General features: G+C 38.4%; 2 protein-coding genes across 2 annotated transcripts; both read right to left on the bottom strand.

Moving 5' to 3' along the window:
• Positions 1-2,355: 2,355 nt before the first annotated feature.
• On the bottom strand, positions 2,356-5,324 carry LOC104442445 (transcription repressor MYB5; the record flags this gene model as incomplete). Its single annotated transcript, XM_010055883.2, has 5 exons — positions 5,238-5,324; positions 5,071-5,145; positions 3,099-3,234; positions 2,737-2,866; positions 2,356-2,488 (listed from the first exon to the last, which is right to left on the bottom strand). Coding segments are annotated over exons 1-5 (561 nt in total), but the record flags the coding sequence as incomplete, so codon positions are not given.
• A 12,788-nt stretch (positions 5,325-18,112) lies between these two features.
• Positions 18,113-19,612, bottom strand: LOC120292909 (transcription factor WER-like). The gene is made up of 3 exons (XM_039311462.1): positions 19,465-19,612; positions 19,103-19,232; positions 18,113-18,617 (listed from the first exon to the last, which is right to left on the bottom strand). The coding sequence occupies exons 1-3, from the start codon at positions 19,610-19,612 to the stop codon at positions 18,113-18,115; spliced, it is 783 nt and encodes a 260-aa protein (XP_039167396.1).
• Between the last annotated feature and the right edge of the window lie 6,919 nt (positions 19,613-26,531).

Below are 26,531 nucleotides of genomic sequence, written 5' to 3'. Positions count from 1 at the left end.
TTGCAGGACTTACCTCAAAGCAACGAAAGCATCGCAATGTTAAATTAAAATCCACATCAACAACCCTAGATATGGTTTCTAATTAACACACAATTTTTATTTTGTTTTCACTTTTTAATGAAAATCATGCAATATGCAATGCAATATTAACTAAATGACCTAATTCTAATAACATGTAATTTGAATGGCCTAGCAAAAATAATAAATGTCATGCATCTCAATGAATTCTAACCCTAATGACGTGCATATGACAATTTTCTTTTTCCTAAAAGAATACATTTTTTATCCTAAAAAATAAAGACAAATCAACCTATGGCATTTTTTATGTTTTTTTTTATGAAATTCGAAATTAGGTGAAATATGAAAATTACCTAATTAGATTAAGATCCTATTTAATTTATATTAAGAATTAGGTTGAGCCACATCCTAATTTAAACTAAAATATTATCTTAACCTAGATAATCCTAAAATGCAATCCATTTAATAAAATACCTAAACCTATAGTAAATTAAGAAATTATCTAAATTAACTTAAGTGCAATTTCTATCCTAATATGCAATGACGTGCAAAATGTACCCTAATTCTACATGAATTATGCATGATGATTTTTTATGTTTTCCTTTTTTTCCTTTTTTTTTTAAATTTCAAAATTAATAATTGCCAAATAATTAAACATGCAATCCAAATTAAAAGAACTAGCAACCTAAATGAATTGATTTGATTTTTTTTATTTTTTAAAATTCGAAATAAAATATCTATTGTGAACATGCAAACCCTAAAGCTACATTTTCTATTTTTTTTTTTTAAGAAAATTAATTTAAGCAACACCACATCAAATCAAGCCATATTGATACACAAATTGTGAACCATATCTCGAGCATGAGATCGGGTTGGCCAATTTCACATAAATCACGAATCGGATCTCGAGCGGGAGATCGGATTGGCAATTTTTAAGTGATTGCGAGTCGGATTTCGAGCTTGAAAATCGGACTGAGAATCACTAATTTCCAGGCAATTTCATGTCATGGAATTTCAATTTCAGATTAAGGAATAATTACACTAAAAAGATAAAATAAAATAGCAAAAATAATTAAAAAAAATAAAATAAAGAAAATACCTAAATTTTCTTTCACTTCTCTTTTTCTTTTCCTTTTTCCTGAAAAAGAAAAAGAAAAAGAATAAAATAAAATAAAGCTGGTGGGTCCGGCGAGGGAAGCCTCCGGCTAGGGTTCCGGCGGGCGTGACGGCGGCGCGGCACCGGGGGCTTCGGCGCGGGTCGTCGGGACAGCTCGCGGGTCGTTGGGGCGGAAGAGGACCGCGGGCCGGCTGGGTGCGGGCGTCGCGGCGGCACGGCGGTGTCGGGACAGAGCACCGGAGCTTCGGACTGCAGGTGGAGAGATCCGGACGTCGGATCGCGGATCGCGCGGCGAGGTGGGACGAGCGACGGCCGCCCACGGGTGCATCGCGGGCGGGGGGGCGGCGGGACTCCGTGCTGCGGCAGGTCGGTGGCAAGGCGGCGCTCACGGGGGACGGACGCGGTGAGGCGGATCGGTGGTGGTGCGGCCGCGGCGGGAGATGCGGAGATAGCCGGTGGAGGCGGTGCCGCGCGGTCGACGACGTTGGCACGCAGCGGCGCCGGGCGCGGCGAGGGCAACCCGGCGAGGAAGATGAGCAGTGGCGTCCCCTTTTCTTTTTTTTTTTCTTTTTTTCTCACGTCACTCCTTGTCTCTGTACTCTCTCTCTACTGTTTCCCTTCGCAGACATGACTTTTCTTTTTTTTTTTTTTTCTGACTTTTTCTCTTCAAGACAAACCAAAGACAAACGGAAGAAAGCAATTTTTTTCTTGATTTTTCTTTCGAATCCCCGCTCACCGAGACCCCAAGAACTCCTCACGTAATTGCTCTTCAAAAATTTCGAAAATCCCCCCTTTGTCCGTACGTGTGCAACGCCTTTTATAGGGGAAAATTTTAGATCTTTGAAGCAAATTTTATTTCAATTTCACTCGTGCATAATTTTCTGAATATATCATTGCACTACATGTGATATTCTCTTTTGTATTTTTCACATATTCTATCCAAAAAAATTCCCTTTTTGCACGAAATACACCTCGCAGTGTATATTACCCAAATATGTGAAAAATCCTAATGCAATATAACACAAAATAAAATTTCCCTAAACTATATGCCATGTGATTTTTTATTTTATAGCAAAAATTAACCCTAAAAATTTAGGTGTCAACACTAGGGTTTCATCAACCCGATCAATTCCACAAGCAGATCCAAGGTTTTGTGCTTTTGTAGCATCAATAAGGGCAATTGATGAATCTTGGCAAGATAAAGGATCATTGTGACTGGAGTTGACTTTCACATCCCATGCGGTTGGCATTTGCAAATTTTCCATGAGAAAACGTTTCTTCAAGCGAGTATTCCAATAGTTCTTTATCTCATTGTCCGTCCTTCCTGAAAGTCTGCTCGCTATGCTGGCCCAACTACAAGAAGGAAATTGCGAATAAGATATCCAATTATTTACAGAGAGCAATGACAATGAGTTCATGCTTGTTAGTAGAATCATAGACTCAGTAGTTAACGTACAGTTTTAGATTCTTGATTGTGGGCATTACCCCACTTATGACTCAAGTTATTGTCTTTCTCTGTATTACCGTTTTAATTTTATTCCCCCATCATGCGCGTTATCAATATCGATCAAGAATCATGCTATACGAGTACATTTACTCACCGGTTACCAAGAACTCGGTGCAAGTTAATAATGATTTCTTCCTCTTCTTGGGTGATGTTTCCATGCTTGATGTTGGGCCTCAGATAGTTCATCCATCGAAGCCGGCAACTCTTTCCTGTTCTCGCTAAACCTGAGCAAATGCAAATCCAATACTAGGGTTAGTGATCTATGTGGTGAAATTTTCAATGGGAAAATCTTGATCCACCAGGACACGTCTTGATCTTTGTAGACAGTACTCAATCCCTTTCTGCCGCATGATTGGCCTTAATCAAGGAGACTCAAATCCACATAAAAACCCCGTTTCATGAAATGAAAACAGATAGGAAACAAAAGAGAGATAATAATGTAACACAAACACACACCGGCGGGTTCGGCCATGTGAGTCCATTTCCAAATGCCATATCTCTTGATATAAGCCACCAGTTTCTGGTCTTCTTCCGCACTCCAAGCGCCCTTCTTCACTGTCTTCTTGCTGTTGCTCTTGTCAACCCTGGAAACCTGGCCATCGATACTAGGGATTATGGGTCAGGGAGCTTATGCTTTTTCAGCTCTCTTGGCTTTGAATGGTGTTGCCCTCCTGCGGATGACTTCTGCATTTTATACTTGTCCTGCAAGTCGCACATGTATTCAAGGGTTTTTTCATGGAAAATCAAATCAGACAGGTCCAAGAAGGAAATGGGGTCTGCTCTTCCTGGAAGCAGCATAAAAGTCTAAAACGTTTGGTGGTGGGTCTTTGTGCATCCTTAGCATCAAATTTAATATATGGACTGACCCCCACGCTATTAGGATATTCAAATATAAAAAGTCTCTTCCCATGTAAAAAGCATACTCTAGTCCTAACAAATACGGTAGACAGCTCTTATTTATGATAGATTGTCGTTGTCTAAATTTTTAGCATGAACATTTTTTCCAATTCAATTTTTTTTTTCTAGAGTTACTTTTAAACTTAAATAAAACTCAGATATGTCCATTAAATGGAGACAAGTTATAAATGCTGTAAAATATGAAAATAATAATAGTTTTAGTTAAAGTCTCTAAAGCCTAAATCATCAATTCTTTTTCTTATTACTAGCACCAATTTTTTTTATCAGTGAATGGTTATTTTGTAAGTGACATAGTACAATAGAAATCGTAATTTACTTGCGATTGACTCGTGTCTCTATTATTGAAGAATATGCTAAAGGGGAATATTAACGATAACAGGAGTATCAATAATGCAACGAGTTCATTACTGTCTAGTTGTGACAGGATAATGCTATTAAAAAGTATTCAATTTGTGAAACTACAAAGCAACATTGAATGAACAAATAGATCCCACTTCGCCCAACCCAAACTATAATTACATTAATTCTGCATTAAGGTGTATGTCATGAGAGCTTTTTTAACAATAACTCTTAGGCTTGTGTCGTCTTTGATTTCTGGTTCAATGAGAGTGTCCCCCTCCACCATTTAATAGATAGGGTTCTTTAGGAAATTATGCCAAGATAAATTTTACAAATATAAATGAAAAATCATAGCTAAAGAAGCTATTTCCCTTGAATCTGTGCATTGTGAACTATGTTACTTGAGATATTGTTTGCTTTGGTTCATCCCATACCAAATTGTATAGCTTTGTCTTTTGGCATACAAGTACACACTTTCCCACGAGGTCACCATCCCAAGTAGCACTTTCACTTGAGCATGCTTAAAATTGAAGTTCCAACCCTAAACATGGTCAAAATTTCATTTTCGAAGTTACTTATTTTCGACGTGGCATTCAGTCCTCCCTACCTCCACTTGCCATCCTAGAAGCTTCGTCAAGACCACTTCTTATTTGAAGCCTCTCACTTAGTCATCACTCCCCACCCTCGTCAAACTAGGTTATTAGAAATTGACTCGATGACAAGGTTGTTCCCATGCTTCAACTCGATAACTAATGGATTTGAGTGATAAAAACCTTATGTCTCAATTTCTCTTTCTCGCTTTTACTCTCTATTTTCTTGTTATCGTGCTCCTAATCCTAACACTATACTAGTCCCCCTCTGTATAGCTAACTAGTTCTGGTCATCCTTCTAGGTTGGGTTATCAAAAATAGAAAGCAAAAAAAAAAAAAAAAACAAACAAACAAACGAAGCTAATTGGAAGTGTTGTATTTCATTGTCCATGGTCGCATTGTTATGAAGAAGGAAAAGAAAAAGTTCTATGTAGATATATCCAAACTCATATTGTTAGAATATAATACATGAAACAACAGGATCTTATAATTTACATCAACGCAAAATCACCAGAAAAATAAACAAGAAATAATAAGGATACTAGAAATTTACATTATTCGTTCTGAGTATCAGTACCTACATCCATGGGAAAAGCCAGCAGTATATAATCAACTATAATTGGAGAATCAGAGTTTACAATTGTCCACATGCTCAACTGTTTTCAACACATAAATTTAAGATCAAACTCAAAGTGTTTATAATAAACAACTTATTTGAACATAGACTCACTGCACAAAATTACTGTACATTCAAGCTCAAAGTAAAATGCTCTACGTATGCCAAAATAAGAACTCCAGCATTCCTCTTTTGGTTCGCGTACAGATTCACGTTCATCTTTCTTGATCGAGCGGGCTCTTCTGGACGTACCTTTTGTGCGGCTCTATGTACTTCGTAGGGCTTCAGCGGCTCCACTGGAAAGAAAGAAGACGTATTACGTTTCATATGTGTGCCCAGAGTCAACAACTTTGACTCTGGGCCCCACCATGTTCTTTCTTCAATGAGAATTCGCACGCTGCAGGTAAGGTGAAGAAACCTTAAAAAGACAAATGTATATATTATTTCCTCTTTTGTAAACATTCATTAAGTCTAACGAATTTTCTTCTATTGATCGAAGACATCCAAGATCCAAAAGGAATTTCAAATTTTTTATCTTGTGCATAATCTTGGATATTATTTTTATTGAAAAAATATCTTCATGATCAAATAATAAAAAAATTTATTCAAAAGGATTGCATTTTGCAAACGTTTAAACTCGAGACAATAATTTAATATATACAATTGCACAATCAAAAAACCAGTTATTAATTCTAGTTTGACATGTGTTTAATTTCTGTAGATTGCGAATCACTTTTGATTGTAAGCAATAATGAATTCCAAATAGCCATGTAATTAATTTGAGGTAATTTAATTTAAGCTTTTTAAGTGTGTTTTTGGCGGTATTGGAGATATGTGTGCAATGGTGGTTTGCATCAGATCAAAGTTCACACAACTTTTCTGTTATTACAAGCAGATCAATCATGGGATGAGAGTCAATGGATGATCAAGTTGCGATTAGTAGTCTTTTTGGCGATGGAGTTCCATGTCAAAAGCTTAACGATGTGGAAGCGATGAAAATATGTGACTTGGAGGAGGGAGAATTCTTTCATTCATGCGTAGAATGCATAAAGACAGTATTCGGAGGGATGGATAATAACGGTGTGAAATCAAGAGGAGAAAATGAAATTCTAGCAGTGGATGAAGATAACCATAGTTTTCTCGATGCTCTTGAAACATGGGGAGAAAGGCCACCACCAATTCCTCACCGTGTTTGAAATTAGACAATGGGTTTGCCTTTTCTCTATATTATTGTGACCCAACTTTCTCGGTTCGTGGAGACCAATAATGGTCATAAACAAATGAAGTAAATGGAAAGTTAGCAGCGAAGTCAAAAGCGCAATAGTGCAAAGTAATACTTACGCAAGACAGCTGTGAAACATTGCAGAATAGCTTTAGCTTTTCCTAGGGTGGAACAAGTCAGGATAGAAATAACCAGGAAATGCGGACACTTCTGGTTTCTTTATGTTGGAATATCTCCTACATTGAATGCAACAAAATTTCATTGCCTTGAATTCAATGCGTTCGGAGTCTCTGAATTTTAGCCCTAGTCTCTTAAAGAGTGTGCTGGGTTCTGAGGAAAGACTACTTGACGTTGAGTCTTGGATGGTAATTGGACCATGGCAATCGTATAGATATTACAGAGAATGTTTTATGACACTTATATCTGTTGTTGAGGAGACAGATGATTTTAGTGATTTGGCCATTAACCAGCATCAAATTTAATGGAGTGCACCAAAAAAGCATTTATCTTTGCGATCGTGTTACCATTCTAGGGTTATTTGTATAGAATTTAGTTTTGTGAATTTTTGCTTGTCAAAGAAGATTATGCCTAGTGTTTTTTCAGTTTAAAGACTATAGTGCTTACCGATTTGTGGCTTATGGTGATTAACCAACATGAAGGGCAAATACTTTCTAGGCCAATTTATCACAATAACAATTAAGGTTTGTTCTATTCTTTTGATGTTTGACTTACCACCGCTCCCATCTAGTAAATACATGTATGCAATACAAACGTTAAGCACAAAAACGAAGTTCTCTAAATAAATGAACTTGCAGCATTTTACTAGAAAAGTCCATTCTGTTAATACGTTGGAAACCATGAACTTTTCACTGTTTTGCAAGCTTGTTAACGAGAAGCGAAGTTGTTCTAAATATTTTTCTCAGCTTCATTGGTTCCCTTAGAAATGAACCGTGATAAGAGTTCTCGCAAAGGCTAATTTACTTATCTACTTGATAGAGAGCACGTCAGTCAAGAGAAGCAAAAACCTAGATGCATCCACTCATTTATGTTTAACGAGAGCTAAAGAGGTCAAAAACACCGAAACAAAACAAAAGAAAGAAAGTTCATCTGATAATGGAAGGTCCAAATTGTGCAATATTGACTCTTACTGGCCTTCAACACGTTTAGACTATTGCCAATATAAACAAGCATGCCTCCCCTTTGGAGGGAACCGAAAAGTCCACGGTATTCCCACACAACTTCCCAATAGATGTGGTCAATATGCCAAGGCACACAGAACACAACGCATGATTATGTTTTTGTCTTTTCCTTTTGAAAACGTGTGTTCAAAATTCCCGCGGATACTCAAGATTCGGAGCAGTAACAAACACCGCGATCCGCGGTCCCACGTACTAATTCTTGGAAACTCAGAAACTCTGAAAGAACAGTTCACGAGGAGACCACTACAGTTAACGAAGGGGTGTCGTTTCTTACGCGTTTACCCCTTTCATACTTCCCCAATTACTCAGAATCTGGAGCTTTAATTTTTCTTCTTTTTTGGGTTTCTAGTACATTAAATTTAGAAGGTCGACTAGAGTTTGACTCATGGAGGGGAAAGTACCTCAAGTACTAATACTCTCGAAACTGTTCATGTTTTGATGGTTAAGGGAGTTTTGAAATTATTTTCCCTTTTGTAATTTCTTTTATGTAAGTGCTCTTTTATGACGCAAACTAAAAAATACTGAAGAATAGAGTGTAAAAGAAAAATAAAAGAAGAATATCTTTTAAGATATAAAAAGATGGGAGATTACAACAAAAAGAAAAGTTTGTCTATTTTGAGAAATTTAAAAAATGCTAATCTGAGAACTAAGTGTGCAAAGGAGAAGTGGATAGATGTGTTTTTGCCAAGGGGGAGGGTGAATGGGTTTAAATCAGATGCATCAAGGGAGTAAAACTGTAATGATAAAGTTAATGCGGTTGCTGCTTGTGGAAGCTGGATACTTGTGGTGTCTTCCAATGCCAGTTAGTCTGCTCAGGTGCATTGGAGGGCGACTTCTTCAAAGAATTTTTCTGTCAATAGTGCATGGAGTAGCATTAGAACTCATGCAAGAAAGGCTCCTCGGCACAAGCTAATATGGATTACACCTAACACACCCAAGCATAGCTTCATATGCTGGCTCGCTATCTTGAATAAGCTCCTAACTTAGAGATAGATTGAAAGCAATTAGTTAGAGTGGATTCCCTTTAGGATGCAAAGATAATTACAAGGTTATTTGTTAACTTATTCTATATAGAAAATTCCATCATTAAAGACTGCGAAGATGTATCTTATTTTTAGATTTTACAATTGGTGACTTAGATAAGTTATTCTAAATCAATTACTTAGATATGCAAATTCGGAAGCATGAGCATGCAAGCAACGCGTCTTGAACCTATGCCTACATCACAGATAAGGATTAAGAACCGGAGTGCGAAGATGTTCCGGAGGCGTTGAACGAGGAGACAAATCATTTTCAAAGACGAGTCAAACGACTTCTCGTATAATCAATTGAAATTCAATTATGAAACGTGCTTGTTTTTCTTGATGACGTTGGGCAAGAAATCCAAATTTTCGGACGTCATCCATGAGTTCAGCAAAGAGACTTAATCAATCAGTAGTCCGACCATCAATTCATATATTAAAGGCAACTATCTCTGCCTTGCGTACGGCAAGTTTGAAAGCGAACTCAACCTGTTTGCCCTACCACAAACAAAAATATAAGAAAGAAAACCTTTAGTCCCACACCCAATTTCGAGAGAGTACACGGTCAGAAGAGGAAGCAATACTTCTTTATATTATATATTTAAAAAAAAAAAAAAAAAAAGTATATGCATGAATTGCTATTTAATCAATAAATTACGATCCTCTAACATTATGAGATAAAGTTACACCTTAGTATTTATTTTCTTGAGAGGTTAACATTTTACTACTTGTGTTATTGGCTGCTCATATCTATGAAAATATTCTATATCATTTGCCTACAATAATAGCTATAGACGGTAATTGCTTTGCCGACAACTAAAGTAGAGTGTGTAGCATCGACTAAGGCAATCGAGGAATCTATTTGGATCACAGGTTTGTTCAACGGTTGAGGATTATTGTAGTTGGAGATTGTGATTTACTGCAATAATCAGAGTGCAACACATTTGGTCAAAAATTGATTATATCATTAGCAAACAACATACATTGATGTCAAGTATAATTTTATACCTGAGATTGTGTCAGAAAGATCTGCATTCACTGAGAAAGTGCAACACGGTAGTTAATTTGGCAGACATGCCAACGATCCTCTCACATTGATCAAGTTCCAATACTATTCGGACTTGGTCGGTGTTTATAAGTGAATGAGAAGCTTAGATGGGCTTGGGAGAGACAATGACTGATCAATGATCGATGAGGATGAAGTTGGACTTCTCTATCATGGTAGAGGTTTATTGATTATGGGTCGAATTTTTCTTTTTTTTTTTTGGTAAAAGTAAGGCATGTATTAACTTTAACCCAAAAAGGAATTATACAAAAGGGGGGGGGGGGGCGGCGACACCAACATAAGGACTTGCACTTTTGGTGACATTAGGAAATGTCAATAGGAGTGCAAGGGCATCATGGTAACCCAAATGAAAAGAGGGGGCTAATAAACCTTAGCCCAAAGAAAAGAAACTAAGGCATAACCAAAGCTCAACCTGAGAAGATAGAAGGGCTAAGGTTCCAGCATTGTTGTATCCTCATATTGGTAGGTAGGAGTATCCGGGACCTGTTGGAAGGTCATAGCTTTGTCCCTGACGACCTTGTCTAGGCGTTTCTTCAAAGCCGGCAAAAAGAGTTCGTAATCACAGAAGAGGATATTATTCATTTCCTTTCAGATAATATTGCATAAGGCTCCAAAGGCGAATCGAGCATGGGTGTGGTCGAAAGAGTCTTCCGATAGATACCTAATGGCCTATTAAATGTTTTCCGCCCACGAACAATTACGCCAGGCAAGGTTACATCTAGAAGCCCAGTAGATAGCAAGAGCTCTAGTGATACGACACCCAAAGAACAGGCGATCAACAGAATCAGGACGACAAGTACAAAAAACACAATTAGTATCCGTAATTCTAACATAGGTTAGTAACAAGACCTGAGTGGGCAATCTATTTCTAGTGATTAATCATAGATGGAATTGGTATCGGGGGACCAACGCACGATTCCAGATAAAGGAGGCCCAAGGCACGAACCACCCTCTTGGCTGAATACTCTCCCAAGCTGATGTAGCTGAAAAAACTCCAGATGGGTGACCCATTCACTGGAGGCAATCGGTGTCTTGGTTTAGAATAGGGAGAGGGTTGTGCTAGGAAGCTATCGTGTCAAGGACTCTAGACGGCATGCCAGAGTGAGAAAAGAAATCAGCGACTATAGCTTGCCTAGGGATACCTTAATGGTATATGTCCAGGTCGGAGAAAAACTTGTTTAGAGGGCCTCTTGGGTGACAATTATCGAACCAAAAAGAGATAGAGCGCCCATTTCCCACATGCCACCTGAATAAATGGCGAAACTCCTGCCTGAGGTCAAGCAACTTCTTCCACGCCCAAGAACAAAAGGTCGGTTTCACCGTTATCCAGAAGTTCTTTTTCTTTAAGAAGTTAGAATGAATCCATTTGCACCACAAGAACTCCTTATCCGTGAATAAAATCCATATATGTTTTAGCATGGCTGCCTTGTTGCATTCACGCAATCTTTGAATACCAAGGCCTCCTTCATCCTTTGGAAGGTACACATCAGTCCATTCTGAGAAATTTTAAGAATGCCACCTGAGAACTAAGGTGAAGTGGATAGATGTGTGTTTGCCAAAGGAGGAGGGTGAATTGAGTTTAAAGTAAAAATATCAATTTAATATAATTGTTAATATGAAGTTAATATGATTGCTGCTTGTAGAAGCTGAATCTTTGTGGCTTACTTAAATTAAAACATGTGTCTCCAAGCACTGTAATTACTCACGCAAGCAAGCACGGATGTGTGGGGAGAAGTGCCAAAAAAGTCCTAAACATTTTACCTTTGTGCTGATTTAGCCATAAACATTTTTTTGATATTGATTCAGTCATAAACCTTTTTACGTTGTGCCAATTCTGTCCTTTCCGGCCAATTTTGCTGACTGGACACCGATCGGTTGATGTGACCTGATCGGCATTGACGTGGACAATTTTTACTAATATTTTAATATTTTTGATTTTTTGATTTTTGATTTTTTCTTTTTCCTCCAAGCGGTCACCGAGGTCCGGCGACCAGCCAAAGCCGAAGGCCGGCGAGGGCGAGGCCAACCTCACTGGCCACCTCACGGGCGGGTCGAGCCTCGCCAGCCATGGGCAAGGCTTGCCCTCGCCAGATCTGACGAGGCGAGCCTCGCCCATGGCCGGTGAGGCTTGACCTCGCCAGATCCGGCCATGGGCAAGGCTTGCCCTCGCCGGCCATGGGTGAGGCTCGCCCTTGCCGGATCTCGGCGAGGTTGAGCCTTGCCGACCATGGGCAAGCTCCCCTCGCCGGATCGACGAGGTGAGCCTTGCCCATGGCCGGTGAGGCTTGACCTCACTAGATCCGGCCATGGGCGAGGCTTGCCCTCGTTAGCCATGGGTAAGGGCCTCGCCCGTGAGGTGGCCGGCGAGGTCGGCTTCGCCCTCGCCGACCTTCGGCTCTGGGCGGTCACCAAACCTCAGTGACCGGCTAGAGGAAAAGATAAAAAAAAAAAAAAAATTCAAAAATAAAAATTCAAAAATATTAAAATATTATTAAAAATTATCCACATCAACGCCGATCAGGCCACATCAGTCAGCCGGCGTCCAGTCAGCAAAATTCGGCCAAAATTGATGAGGAATGACTAAATTGGCACAACGTAAAGAGATTTAGGACTGAATCGACACCAAAAAAAGGTTTAGGACTAAATCAACATAAAGGCAAAAGGTTTAGGACCTTTTTGGTACTTCTCCCCGGATGTGTATGTAGCGCATCGTGAGCCTATGCATGCATCCTAGGCAACAAAATATGATAGGAATTAAATAGGGCAAATTTATTTTAGGACGCAAAGATAATTAAGAGGTTATGAATTGTCTTATCGAATGTCTAGGACTCCATTATTAAGAAGTGTGAAAACAAGCAAGGTGGACGTGAAGGAGCTGAAGGTGGAGGTAAAGAGTACGGAGGCTAATTGTTTGCTTTGAAATCAAGTACATGAGACTTTTTCGACCAAAAAAAAAGGTACATGAGACTTTTCTTTTCGAGAACACCGAGGTCTGTGTTGACTAGAATGGGAGCCGGATTGTTTTGGCAGGACTTGGCCCGGTTCATTGCAGATACACTTAATGCCATGAGTCAAACGACTTCTAAAGTAATCAATTAAAATTCAATTGGGAGACGTGCATGGATTGAGGCTGCGGCCTCATTAAAAGATTAGGAGAATTAGGGAGCGTCGAATTGCGTTGTCTTTCATGATTAGGTTGCCACCGGGCAAGTAATCCAAATCCGCTCAGGAAATCCGTGTGCTCAGCAGACACTAAAAATTAATCCCTAGTCGGACCTCTACTTCATACATTTAAAGGCAACCGAGAGTACGGCTAAGTTAACAAGCGAATCAACTTAGAGAATATATGGTCAAAAGAGGATGCGATTCTTCTTTAATGTGAACTGCTTATATAACCAATGAATTAAGATCCTCTAAAATTAAGAGATACAATTACGTTATATATATATATATTTGAGTACTTAACATTTTTCTACATGTGTTATTGGCTTCCTCCCACCCCCACCACCCCCCTCCCTTTTCGCATTCCATCTCTGCTCCTCCTCACCTCTCTCACGTCAAACAGCCCCTTCAGTACAATCCACACCACTCGCAAGTCTCTTTCTGTCCTCAGTTCGAGCCACCACCACCTGTCGGCTATGGCAACCCCGTGTGTTGTGTTTATATGCAATATACCTACTAATATAAGTATAACTGGTTTTTATATTTACCTTGTATTTGTTTATACATTTTGGCTTGAAGGAGAAATAGAAAGAATGAGAACAAATAAGTTTTTCAAACGTTGACCATTGAAGTGAAATGGTGCTCGGAGAATAGTTTTGTTCCGATAGGTGCAATCTTTAGAGCAACTTTGTTTTGTTTGGTTCAATGCATCAAAGAGTTTCTTGTTAAACTATTGAGAGGATGCCACGTTTGAAATTAAATTTGAATTTAACGTGTTGGATTCAGATTTTGCTGGTCACTTGGATGGAGGGAGGTCCTTGACAGGATAAGTATTCAGTTTTGTGGGTTGTCAGGTGGAAAACGCAATTATAATATGCAGTTGCTTTGCTGACATTAAAGCAGAGTACATGGCGTCAATCGACGCAATCAAAGAAGAAATTGGCTCAGGAGTTAAATTCCATAATATGGGATTTTTGTAGGAGAAGATAGTTATTTACTGCAATAATTAGAGTGCAATACATTTGACTAAAAACCATGTGAATTACAAGCGGATCAAACGCAATGATGTCACCTACAATTTTGTAATTGATATGATGTCATGAGAAACCGTATTCAATGGAAAAAATGCACACTACAAATAATCAGGCAAGACATTTTGACGAAGCCCATCCCATTGACCAAGTTGCGGTCCTGTTCAACTTGGTTGGAGTCTGCAGCAGGTGATGAGCATAGAGGCTAGGGTAGGACAACAGTGGCGAGGATGAAGTTGGACTTCTCGCAAAATGGAGATTTATTGATTAAGGCTTGAAATGAATCCTAATTGTTTTCAAATCCGATCTATAATTGAATCGCACAGAAATCTAGGCGGAATTGGACTCTGATCAACAGGATTGTGGTTGATGCAAAACGGAAAATTAATTTCCACAGGATATTTTATTCTTTATTGAAGATGAAGTACATTTTCACGTCGGAGAAGGACTTATACTTTATTTGCAAAAAAAATATATGTTGTTGAGTTTGGTCCTGGGTGCATGTTGAGTATGCTTAACATGTGTGTAAACTTACGGGAAATGCAGAAGGCATTAATAGCAATTATCCAATAGAGTGAGAGTTTAAGGAAAATCCTATCTTGTGATTGATTTTTTGGGATTCAGGTTTAACCTAGGATTAAGAAACAATTATAAGTGAGTGTGATTGAGCAGTTCTAATTTTATATTTGTCAATTATAATGGAACCATCTCAAAGATATCTCCCCGTATAGTGGGCACACTGCTGGATCAAGTAAACCCATTGTATTACAATTTATTTTTGTAATTTATTTCTTACTCAAATCGTCACGCTTCCGCTTAGTCATAATATATCACATTTTAGAAATAGAAAAATTCATTATGGATCACATAGAAAGAATACAAGCTTGCATGCATTTCTTAAATTATGACTGATAGTATGGGACGACGTTTTCTAGGTGGCTGAGCCATGTTTCCCGTGGATGGTTTCACTGATTGAATATAAACTCGTGCAGTCGCGAAACTTAAATTCCCACGTGTAAATGTTGTCTGGTCTTACTTATTTATGTTGCCCAACACGAAAACCTGCTGAAGATTGTGAACAGAAATTGCCAAATTAATGACAAGTAAAAACCATCTCAATACTTGATTAATTCAATGGTCGTGGTCAGTCTCAGACAATCGTAGGGAATTCAAGGTGTTTGTGGTTTTAGGGAACTAGAGAGAAGTTGCAAGGTAAGACTAACTAGTGAGAAAAGACAGAGGACGCTTCGAAATTATGTTAACTGAATAGTTGTAGGCACGCGATCACGCATAACGAAAGTAGATGGTGCATGCACACGGACGGCTAGATTCGTTGGATAATCAGAGCGACTGACCGAGTACGAGTCACATCAGTGAAGTTTCCGATGAAGGAGACGGCACAGCAGAGAGAAAGAACGAAAGAGACGTCAAAGTCCATGGAGTTTACAAAGAACTAGAAAGCACGTGTGAATCTTAGACTTTTAGGTCGATGTCATTGCTGGTGCCATCATTTGTGGAAGATTGTGACAATCGTGCTGCATGAACTCGTCAATCAAAATGTTGTAATTGAGTTTAATATGCTCCTAGTGTACTTTTTCCTCATTGGAGATTATTATGCTTCAAAATGTTTTTGTTAGGGTTGTGCCTTTTTATTTAGAGTTACGTCTATTATTCAAATAATAAGTCTATCCATATAAGAGTTAATATCTTTTCATGATCCAAGACTATCCATACAAAAAGCTATATTCTTGAATCTGTTTTTTGAACCAATGATCATGTCCTAAAGAAAGATGAAAATCTTAATTACGTACAATGCATGTGGCTGCCTATTAGTGACCTTGAATTATAATAAATAAATAAAAGAATAATTTTCAAAGTCACCATATACTAGACAAAGCTAATCAATCAAATGAGTCGGTCCATACTAGTCGAAAAGTGGATTTTGACATCGAAAATATAAAAAATTAATCAATTTTTAATTTTAAAATAAAAGAAAATTTTGAGTTAGACCTGACTTGGCTTTGATCTCGGAACCATTTAATTTGTTAAATTATTATCTCAAGTTTAAATTCGTATAACGATTTATTAAATTGAATTTTGTTAATGAAGGTTTTTCAAGCAAATTACAAATCAGATGAAGAAGTATTTCTTCTTATCAGACTTTTTTTTTTTTTTTCAGACGTGCAAAATAAACAAGGAAACAAAAGAGCGAAGTTAACCTATCACTACAAGATAAAAGATGAAATAAAATAAAAGATAAAATAAGGATTTCTTTCTGCTGGAACAACCCTTGTTCACATTGAAGACTAAAGTAGGTGGGGCCCGGTCAAATTGTTGACCTTAGGCGCACACACGTATAAAAAGCGGAAAAGAAGAGGAGGAGCCGTAGAAGCCCTACGAGAGAGAGAAAAAGAAAAAGAAAAAGGAGCCGCACGTCCACAAGCCTTGAAGAGGTAAAGAACACGAAGGTATACGTACGTAGAGAAAAGACCGACGTCAAGTTCTTGTTTTAGCGTACATAGAGCGTTTTACCTTGAGATGGAATGTACGGTAATTTTGTATTGTGAATTTAAGTCCAAATGAGTTATTTATTTTTACACACTTTGGATTTGGGCTTAAATCTAGATATAGGAAATACTTGAGCGTGTGAGAAATTGTAAATCTTTATTCTCCGATTATAGTGGATTATTTGCTGCTAGCTATTCCCGTAGACGTAGGTATAGATACTCGGACGGAATCATGTAAATTTCTGATGTCCTTATTTTTTTTTTTTTTTGGTAAAAGGTAAGAATTCTGATGTCCTTATTATTTCTTGTTTATTTCTCTGGTAATTTTGCATTGACATAAATTGTAAGATCCTGTCGTTTTTGCATATTATATTCCAACATAGTTTAGTCTGAATGTTTTTCTTGTACAATAGAACCTAGCCTGGAAATTCCAAGTGCATCCTGTTAGGGTTGAGCCAAAAAAAATATACTTGAAGCGGCCCTTGCTCACCCGTAGTAGCCAGGTACTCATGTATACCTTTCACGATCAAGTCACGATCAATTATATTGAAAAAAAAAAATACCAACTTTTACACTATTGGAGAACTCATGATAATTTATTCTGGTGGAATCCAACTTGATTTCATGGATTCTTTAGATGTCATATAACTTGAGTGAGTAGAATGAGTTTAACCAATACTTACACTTGAAATTAGTTAGCTCGGAAAGCTAGGCTATAAGTATATCAACTGAATATCTAAGCAACGAATTTTTATTGCATAAATCCAGAATATACATACTCTAGTGGTTCATTTTAGTCGTTGGATCATGCCGTTGCCATAGAGAGCCAAAGTTATCTAAGGAGGGAGGTACAATGAAGTAGATGTGTACCGACACTCAATCGATGAGATAACGCCTCTTCAAGCAAGTAGGGTGCTCCGAAATTACTTAGTGGAATACAAAAAGTTACTAAAGTTGAGGATAAAAGCAAATTTTCTAGGATATATATACAAAGTTAGAGATTTGTTATGATTATGGAAAGCCAAATACTGTATAAAACTCATATATGAGCATGCGATGTGTCTCAACCTCTCAAGAGTTTTTCCTATATATACAAATGTACAGTGAGAGTTGATTGTGTATAAATGTAAAACCAAGTTTTAGGTAATTTGTTTGTAGGTTAGAGTACACAGCATAATAGTCAAGTGAGGCCCTGGCATATCAAGAAGTAGGCTGTAAGGCAAAACATTTTAGTTCAAATTTATTATTGGCAGCACTTGGGAGAGATTTTAATTTACTTGCAAAGAACGTACTTTATCATAATAAACTTCATCTTGATTTGTTCAGTACAATCATACTTATGCAATCACCATTACTTTGAACAAGTGCTATTTTAGCTAAAATGCGCAAGCCGCAGCCTCAAACACCAACTGAAAGAAATTGTATCAGAAGGAATAAAAGTATGACAACACTGCTTAAAGAACAGAAGAAATTTAGAATACATATTCTCACATCGTCCCGATAAAGCATGAAGCTCCACTATAAAGATCATATATGATTCATAAAGGAGAGTTGATCTCTAAACCAGATAAAATACTATCCCCATAGATTGATTTTGGATAGTACAACATTTATTTCATATATCCACTCTTACTGATAGACATGCTAGGCTATTATACTCAACCCGGTGGAAACTTTACTAGATAGACGCACGACGAAGTTTACTGCATTGGGGCAAAAACTAGCCTTATGAAAAACAAAGGAAAACTGACATTACTGAGGAGATCCACGATTGCGACAATCAGCAACCATATTACCATCAGTTTGCCCATAAATCTACGGTGAAGTCGTCGTAGGAATCACCAAAATACACACAATCGGAGTACATACCCCCATAAGAAGGCGATATACTTCCCAAGTTCTGGCACATACCCTCCAAATCTTCTATTGCGCTAAAATCTTTCACAGAAAGCAATTGTTCCCAAAAGTTTGCATCTTCTCCAATTATATTGCCCGCAGAGTGCCAGCGATTCACTAGGGTTTTGTCACCATGATGAACTTCATAAGATGGGCACAAGCTGCTTGCATATAGTGTTGGAATATCCTGGGGAGATCCAAATTTTGTTGCTTCTGTAGGATGAAGAATGGAAGTAGATGGATTTTGGTGGGTTAAAATATTATTTGGATTGGAGTTAACTTTTGCATCACATGCAATTGGCATTTCCAACTTTTCCTGGATGAAGCGTTTTTTCAAGCGAGTATTCCAGTAGTTCTTTATCTCATTGTCCGTCCTTCCTGGAAGCCTACTTGCGATTGTGGCCCAACTACAAGAAGAAAAACTATAAATTAGAAACCTAGCTCATCATGAATAGCAATGACAGTGTGTTCTTGCTTGTTGGTTGAATCAGAAAATACACAAACACACACACACACACACACACACACACACACACACACAAACACACACAATATGAAGTGCTTGATTCTAATTTAGGGTTCTAGATTATTTACTGTGGTGATTACCCCACTCAGTCCTCGAGTTGTGGTATAATGATAATACAAAGTTATTTCTGTGCCCTAGCAGAAACATAGGTAATTTCCTCAGTTAATTTGCTGGATCTGTGGTATCTATAAGCTAGGAAAAGCAGATGGATTGAAGTAGCATGCCAATTAGGTCAATTCCAAATCAACTGGGGAGAATGATTTAATCATGAGAATAGAACATATTTTGAGGCACAAATTGCCCAAAGTCCGCGCATGTCGTACAATGTCAACCAAGAGTCATCCTGCATACTCCGAATTTACCTACCGACTACCAAGAACTTGGTGCGAGTTGATAATGATTTCCTCCTCTTCTTTGGTGATGTTGCCATGCTTGATGTTGGGCCTCAGATAGTTCATCCACCGAAGTCGGCAACTCTTTCCGGTTCTTGCCAAGCCTGATGATAATAACAAATTCAAAACTAGGGCTAGTGATTATGAGTTGAAATTTTTTATAAAATCTTGATCTAGCAATGCTCTGGGGTTTGGATCCATGTATAAGCCACTCAGTTACTTGACTCTTCAGGGTGCTATACTCTTGAATCCGGAAGATCCAAACCCACATCGAACTCGTTCAATGAAGAGAAATTAGATCTAGGAAATAAAAGTTTCAATACATCACGTACTCACCAGCAGGTTCGGCCATGTGAGTCCAGCTCCAAATGCCATATTGCATGATATAAGCCACAAGTTTCTGGTCTTCCTCAGCACTCCAAGCACCCTTTTTCACTGTCTTCTTGCTGTTGCTGATTTTGTCAACCCCGGGATACCTGGCCATCGACACCAGAGATTGCGCAGTTTCCAACCCTCGTCGGCTTTGAATGAAGCTATTCCTCTCCAAAGAGGGTTCACATGGATTTATACTCGTCCTGTACCTCGCACGAGCCCTCAAGGCTTATTGGGCGAGGCGCTTTTTTATGAATAATTAAAAGCAGATAATTACAAGGGGAAATGGGTACTTGCACTTCCAGGAAACAGCATGTATTTGCGCATATTTAGCATCATAGTTAGCATCATAGTAAATTGGGTGTTGACCCCACTATTGTTTGATATTCAAAATATAAATGGTCCCTGTTCCCATTGGAGGATTTCCACTATATGTTACTCTTTATCTATTGGGGTTTTTGTTGCTCAATGTTTTAGCTAGCTCGAACCTTCTTGGCTTCTTCCAATCAATTGTCTTTCCAAGAAGTGAAAATCTGGCAAAGGTCGACTCGTTTTATGGCCGATACTAACTTTTTTTTAGCGAAAGATGAGTCATGACTATCATTTTAGTATTCATTTTCCCTGGATAATTACTATAGAGGACCCCAAAATTTTAATTATGATTGATCCAGATGTCTCATGTTGATGATCATCCTAATCGGCTAGTTGGGATGGAGAATATTTTTAATTAAAAGAGTGATTTAGCAGGAAAATAAAATATCATAACACTGTTTTTTCGTGGATAATCAACGAGCGATAATTCCAATGGAAATTGGGAACTTGCTCTTCCTAGAAGCACCATAAGTTGCGCAAATTTAGCATCAATGGTAAAGTGTGGACTGACCCCACTATTGGACATACAAGTATAAAATGTCACTTTCTATAAGAGACATACTCAAGCTACAACTATATGCGGGAAAGCCCTTTACATAATTAGGACAATTCATTGCTCTAAAATTTTTATGGAAAATTACTATAAAAGTAATAAACCTATTGCAATTATGTTAATTCAATCATAAACATTTTTTTTTTTGTCAATTTAGTCCTAAACATTTCTACAATTATACCAACTCAATTCATTCGGTCAATTTTGGCTGACCAGTGTTGACATGGACATTGGCTAATACCAGGCAATACTAATGTGGATAATTGTTAATAATTTTTTTTTTCGCATTTTTATTTTATTTTTCCTCTTCTTTCTCCTTTTCCTTTTCTTTTTTTTTTTCCATAGTGGCATGCAAGGGTGATGATCCCTAGGCCTTGTCCAAGGCTTGGGCAAAGGCAACCATGGCCTTGCCAGCTGAGGGCGAGGCCACCTTCAGGCCATGGGGAGGCCGGGTATGGGCCACAACCATCACCAACGACTGGCGAGAGCTTCATGGCCGTCGCCCAACCTTGCCAACCATTGTGAGGGAAAAAAAAGGAAAAGGAGGAAGAAGAGGAATAACAACAAGAAAAGGAAAAATAATAAAATAATAAAATATTCAAAAATAAAATATTATTAAAGATTGTCCACATTAGTGTTAGCCAAAAAGCCAGCATCCACATCAATGCCAGCCAATTAAAATTAGCCAAATGAACTTAATTGGCCAAAAAAAAAAAATTTGGAACTAAATTGTCACAATTATAATAGGACTTTTTTGGTAACTTTTCCAAAAGTTTTAGCATGTCATCTATCCAATGAATTTTTTTTTTCTCTCCAGCAACAAATGACCGTGTTTCCTTGAACTTAATGGAACATACTTTTTCTTATTTCATTTACTTTCCCTCAAAGAATTTTAAATCAAAGGTAATATTATAATTTCAGAAAAGTAAAAAATAAAAGTAAAAATAAACATATACATCTTTTGCGCATGCAATGAATGGGGAGCATGGTTTATTCGTCTCAATCCATGTATAAGAGAGTATCCCTAGTCTGAAACAGATCTATGTTGATTTTGGCAAGTGAAGTAAAGTTGCCTATGTCATTGGTGAGATCAGCGGATGATAATAAATTCCACAAACGATTGAAAATTGATGAGAAAAGGCGACCCAACACCGATTCAGCAAGTTTGGAATTAGACGAAAGTTTGCCATTCTTTATGTGGTGACAAAGAACTTTTTCGGTGGGGGAGGCCAATAATGATTTAAAAAAAAAAGATTAATTAAATGAACTAAATGGAAAGCTTGCTGCGAAGTCAATAGCACATCGTGCAAAGTAATACCTGCAGAGTGCTATATAACTTTGTAGAGGATCTTCAGCTTTCTAACGTTTCAACGGGTCAGGGACGAAAATATCCAGTTAACTAATGTCAACTATTGATCAATGCAGTTTGGAATGATTTATGTTCATGTCATTATCCTTAAATTTCATTCCCTAAATGCACCAAACTTTCATTTGTATCAATGTTCTACCCAAAAAAATATGATTTTATACTGCATTGATAGAGTCTTCCAAAGTAAAATGCTGCAAGTTATGGATCTGGGGGGCGATATGTGATATATTATGGTGTTGTGGTGCAAGTATTAAACAAAGTGCATCTGGACGATGATTGGACTGTGGGAAGCATATAAAACGTATGAACATGTGTGCTTTGAGGTTAATAAAGTGTTGCATTACCTCACTCAGATTTGTACAACCTAGATGCAATTGCCAACGCTGATTTATGATTGATCAGAGATCCAGGAAAAGACAAAATTTTGAAATAGACTATTGTTGTAGTGCGTCTTACACCCAAGATACATTGCGCCTTTGTCAGCAGTGAGGTTAAATAATACATCTTCTCCACTAGTCATGAAACATACCACATACAATAGGAAACTTCCCATCTGATCATGGCTCCAAATTCTGAAAGATTGACTATCCCAGTCCTTCAACACGCTTGTACTCCAGGATGTGGTCAACGTGCAAAGCTGGAACGACGTTACTATATTACTCTCTTTGCTACTTTTCGAACACGTGCGTTTAATTTCCAGGACACAAACAAACGTTCATTGGACCATCCTTTTCCTGAAAATATTCAGAAATTTTGAAACGACAGCTTAGGTCTGACCACGGATGGAAATAATCAAGAACATAAACAGACACTCTGTTCTAGGGCATGATGAAGACTTTCATGTTTACCACTTTCGTACTTCCCAATGACTTCCGTAATTTCAACAGACGATTTTTCAGAGTCCCGACAAATGTAAGGCCCCGTTTGTTTGTATTTCTTTTTTGTGTTTTTAAACACTTTTTCTGTTTTTTTGTTCCTGGGAACAAAAGGAACAACGCGTTTGGGTGCGTTTGTTCCTTTTTTTGTTCTTTTTGTTCCCGAGGAACAAAAAAGAAACAGAAACAAGAAACACAAATTTTGTGTTTCTTGTTTCTGGAACACAAATCAGAAACACTTTTTTTTTCTTTTTTTCTCTTATTTTTTGTTCTTCTTTCTTTTGGCCGGTCGCCGGCCTCGGCCATGGCCGGCGATCGGCCGACGAGGGCCGGCGGCCTCGCCCAGCCACGGCGAGGCTCGCCGGCCCCCGGCGAGGTCGACGCGAGGCCGAGGCTCCCCGAGCGAGGCCGAGGCTCGCCGTAGCCTCGGCCTCGCCGAGCCACCGCCGCCGGCAAGGGTCGGCCTCGCCATGGCGGATCCGGGCGAGCTCGATCTCGCCGTCATCCGGCCCGGCGAGCTCGAGCTCGCCCCGAGCTCGCCGGCGAGGCCGAGCTCGCCCGCCGGCGGCGAGCCTCGGCCTCGCCGGGCGGTGGCCCGGCGAGGCCGCGCCCCGCCGCCGGGCGAGCTCGGCCTCGCCGGTCGGTCGGGCCAAGGCCTTGGCCGGCGACCGGCCAAAAGAAAAAAAAAATGAAAAAGAAAAAAAGAAAAAAGGAAAAATAAGAAAAAAATATAAAAATAAAAGAAATAAAAAAATTATCCAAATTTACCAAACATGTTTCTGTATTTTTTATTCCCGAACAAGTTTACCAAACACGTATTTTTGTTCAAAAATTGTTCCTGAACAGAAATACTTTTTCTATTTCGTTCCGGAACAATTTTTAAACGAAAACACAACCAAACGCGCCCTAAGTAGCCAGTCCATGCAAACCTTAGTTATGCAAAACATGTGGCTTGTAATCAATGTGAAACTTTTGGAGTTTTTGTCATGCATCATCTTCACCGCACCTTTTGAAATTATGATCCATAAGTAAATATTCTATTTTGGAGTTTAGTGGAAGGGAGATTGGTTTGGTTGGTGTTGGGGAGAACCGTACAGCAATTTAACAATATTTAACTCAATTCAAGATCAATTTCTTCCTCAAAATTAAACTGATCAAGAATCGACTTAACCCATCAACAACTAGTAATATATTTCGTCACACAGTCTCAAAATAAGTAAATATAATATTGAAATGATAAGGAGACCATGACAACACTACCACCAAGATTTTATGTGAAATACTCAATGCAAAAAAAAAAAAAAAAAAACACGAATCGCCCAAAATCTTTCATTAATTACCAAGAAATAGAAGGATGCACAAAAGTTCTTCTCTAATTAAATAGTAGAGGTTAAATATGAACAATACAACCATATTTCGTCACAACAATGATGGATTAACACATATAGAGAAAGAACCATAATCGAGATTGGAGAAGGTTTTTAACGCACGAAACTGATCAACTCAATTTTACGAATGATATACTGAAATTTGACTCAACCAATTTAGACAACTTTTGGCCTTCGAATTAGGGCAGCCAGGCCGCACCCCCTTTTTCTTCTTTTCCCCATTCTATCACGGTAAGAACTCTCTCTCCTCCCGTCATTTTTTTTTTCACTCTCACACGAACGAGCAGCACCCTCCATTTCTTCTTTTGCTTTTTGACCTTTTAAAAAAAAAAAATTGACACTTTAGCTGGGCCCCACAGAAGCTAGCTACCCTCATCTCAAATCCGTCTGGCAAGAATACTTCTGTACCAAAACCAATCCCAAATATGTATCGAGTCTGAAGGCGGAACCTTTAATCGGTCTGAAGAAACGATTGAATATATTAACAAGTGTGTAGGTCAAAGAACCCGTATCATAACCTGTGTTTTTCTTTATTTTCGTCAGTCATACACATTACCCAAGGATCTCCTAAGCCCTGTAGAGCGACTGGTGGGGAATCTGGGCGAAAGTTTTGCTCTGACCAGTCGCCATGTCACCGTCCACCACCTCTCTCTGTCTCTCTCTCTCTCTCTCTCTGCTTTATCATTTCCAAGCGAGACCTTGCCATCGTACCTCCGATTTTCATCTCTTTCAGATTTCTCCACTATCATCCTGTGGGAACAGTACCTTCATAAAGAATAAATGGCTATTGTTTTCAATTCCCCACGATATAATCTTAAGGTAGAATTTTATTTTGTCCAGCTGATGGATGAAGTCCCCCGTTTTGCCCTGCAGGGATGGAAACTAGGGCCGCCGCTATGCCTCGCATTGGGCGCTAGGTGGGAGTGGAAATTGCAACACCTTATGGCGTGGGCAAAAGAATTGTGATCTACAGCCTATGTCCATCTCTAATTCTAATCTAACATAATTTATTCGTACCGATTTTCCTTTAGGGTAAGTCAATTACTGAGCCATATAAATTAATGGTCTGCAACGTTGTCATGCCTAGCTAGTATTCTACTTACAACTAATTTTTTCTCGAGCTACTCATAAACCAACAATTTAGGCCAGAAAGACCACATTCTTTTCCCTATAAAAGGAGTTAGCTAAATTCACACATTTTTTGGTGCATGGCTGAAACTGCATTGCATGAAAAAAAAAAAAAATCATGAAACTAGGTTTAGATGGCAGCTCAATCTTGTAAGCGAAGTTCACACGAGGCAATTTCCTAAACAACAAAGACAGGCTCTCATACAATTTTATCAATTAGGAAACGTGAACGTATTGTGCTGCGGCCTCTCATTGTTGATTTGTTTTATGACGACGCACCCCGAAGGCAAGTAATACAAATCTGCTCACGTCATCCCTGTCTTCAGCAGAGGTTGAATTCTATCGGTAGACCAAATGAAATAAAAGAAAAAGGCAACTAGCTGCCTTGGTTTTATCATGCCGTCGTGGAAAAAGACAATGAAGCGTACCGCAAGTATGAAAGCGATTCAAAAGTTGTTTACTTACCCCAATTTGGAAAGTGTACGACAAAATAAACGTGTACTGGCAAAAGTATAACATTACGGGACAAGGGATACATTACTGGACAATGGTGCGCACATTCCACTGAATATTTTGAATGTTTTCTCACTGGACAAGTGTTTGAGATCTCTTGATGGGGGGAAAATCATTGTACACAATCAGACTAATTTTTTTTAGCCCTAATATCCTCAAAAACCTCTAATTTTAGGTCTAGTTTCTAAATTTTTTTTATCCCATAAAAAACCTTCAACTTTAGAAGTAATTTCAAGTCTACCCTAAACTTTTTTTGTCTCATAAAAAATCACTAACTTTTATTTGAGTCCTAAAGCCGCCCTTGTTGACCCTCCATTCAAAATTTCTCATGATAATCGAGAGATAGAAAACTCCCAAGCGAGCTGTTTGAGTGTCTCAAGTCTAGTGTCTTGAGCACAAGCTCCCCGAACACGAGAGATGGAGGACTCCCAAGCATGAGAGGTTGAAGACTGAGTATAGAATCGAAGATCCCCTAACAAGGTGAATGGAAGATTCTCTTAAGCGTAAAAGTAATTAAAAAAAATATCCCTAGTTGCTTAGTTGTTACCTAAATGTCAAATACAATAAGACGTTTGAGCTGACATAGAAAATCATTTCCAAAAGACACAAAAATCTCATACCTAGTATAGATATTAGGGTTACTCTATAATAGATCCTATTCTATATTATTAGAATTGCATGTTGCGTGCATCATAGTATGCGTGTCATCTAGGATTTCATGTTAGATCATCAATGCACGCTACATTGGCATTCACATAATCACTGCATTTAAATAATTTAGATTAAAATTGCATCCCTCAAAAAAGAAAAATATGAAGACAATTAATAATTAG

The sequence above is a fragment of the Eucalyptus grandis genome, chromosome 4, assembly GCF_016545825.1.
Source record: "Eucalyptus grandis isolate ANBG69807.140 chromosome 4, ASM1654582v1, whole genome shotgun sequence".
In the NCBI taxonomy this organism is placed as follows: Eukaryota; Viridiplantae; Streptophyta; class Magnoliopsida; order Myrtales; family Myrtaceae; genus Eucalyptus; species Eucalyptus grandis.
The sequence above is the reverse complement of the archived record's forward strand: the minus strand, read 5'-3'. Positions and strand labels throughout refer to the sequence as shown.

Bases quoted from the DNA above. Each gene is read 5' to 3' on its own strand.
- LOC120292909 (XM_039311462.1), bottom strand. From the start codon at position 19,612: ATGGCCAGGTATCCCGGGGTTGACAAAATCAGCAACAGCAAGAAGACA. The intron at 19,233-19,464 runs GTGAGTACGTGA...TATTATCATCAG, and splicing joins TCACATGGCCGAACCTGCTG to GCTTGGCAAGAACCGGAAAG. The intron at 18,618-19,102 runs GTAGGTAAATTC...TTCTTCTTGTAG, and splicing joins CACCAAGTTCTTGGTAGTCG to TTGGGCCACAATCGCAAGTA.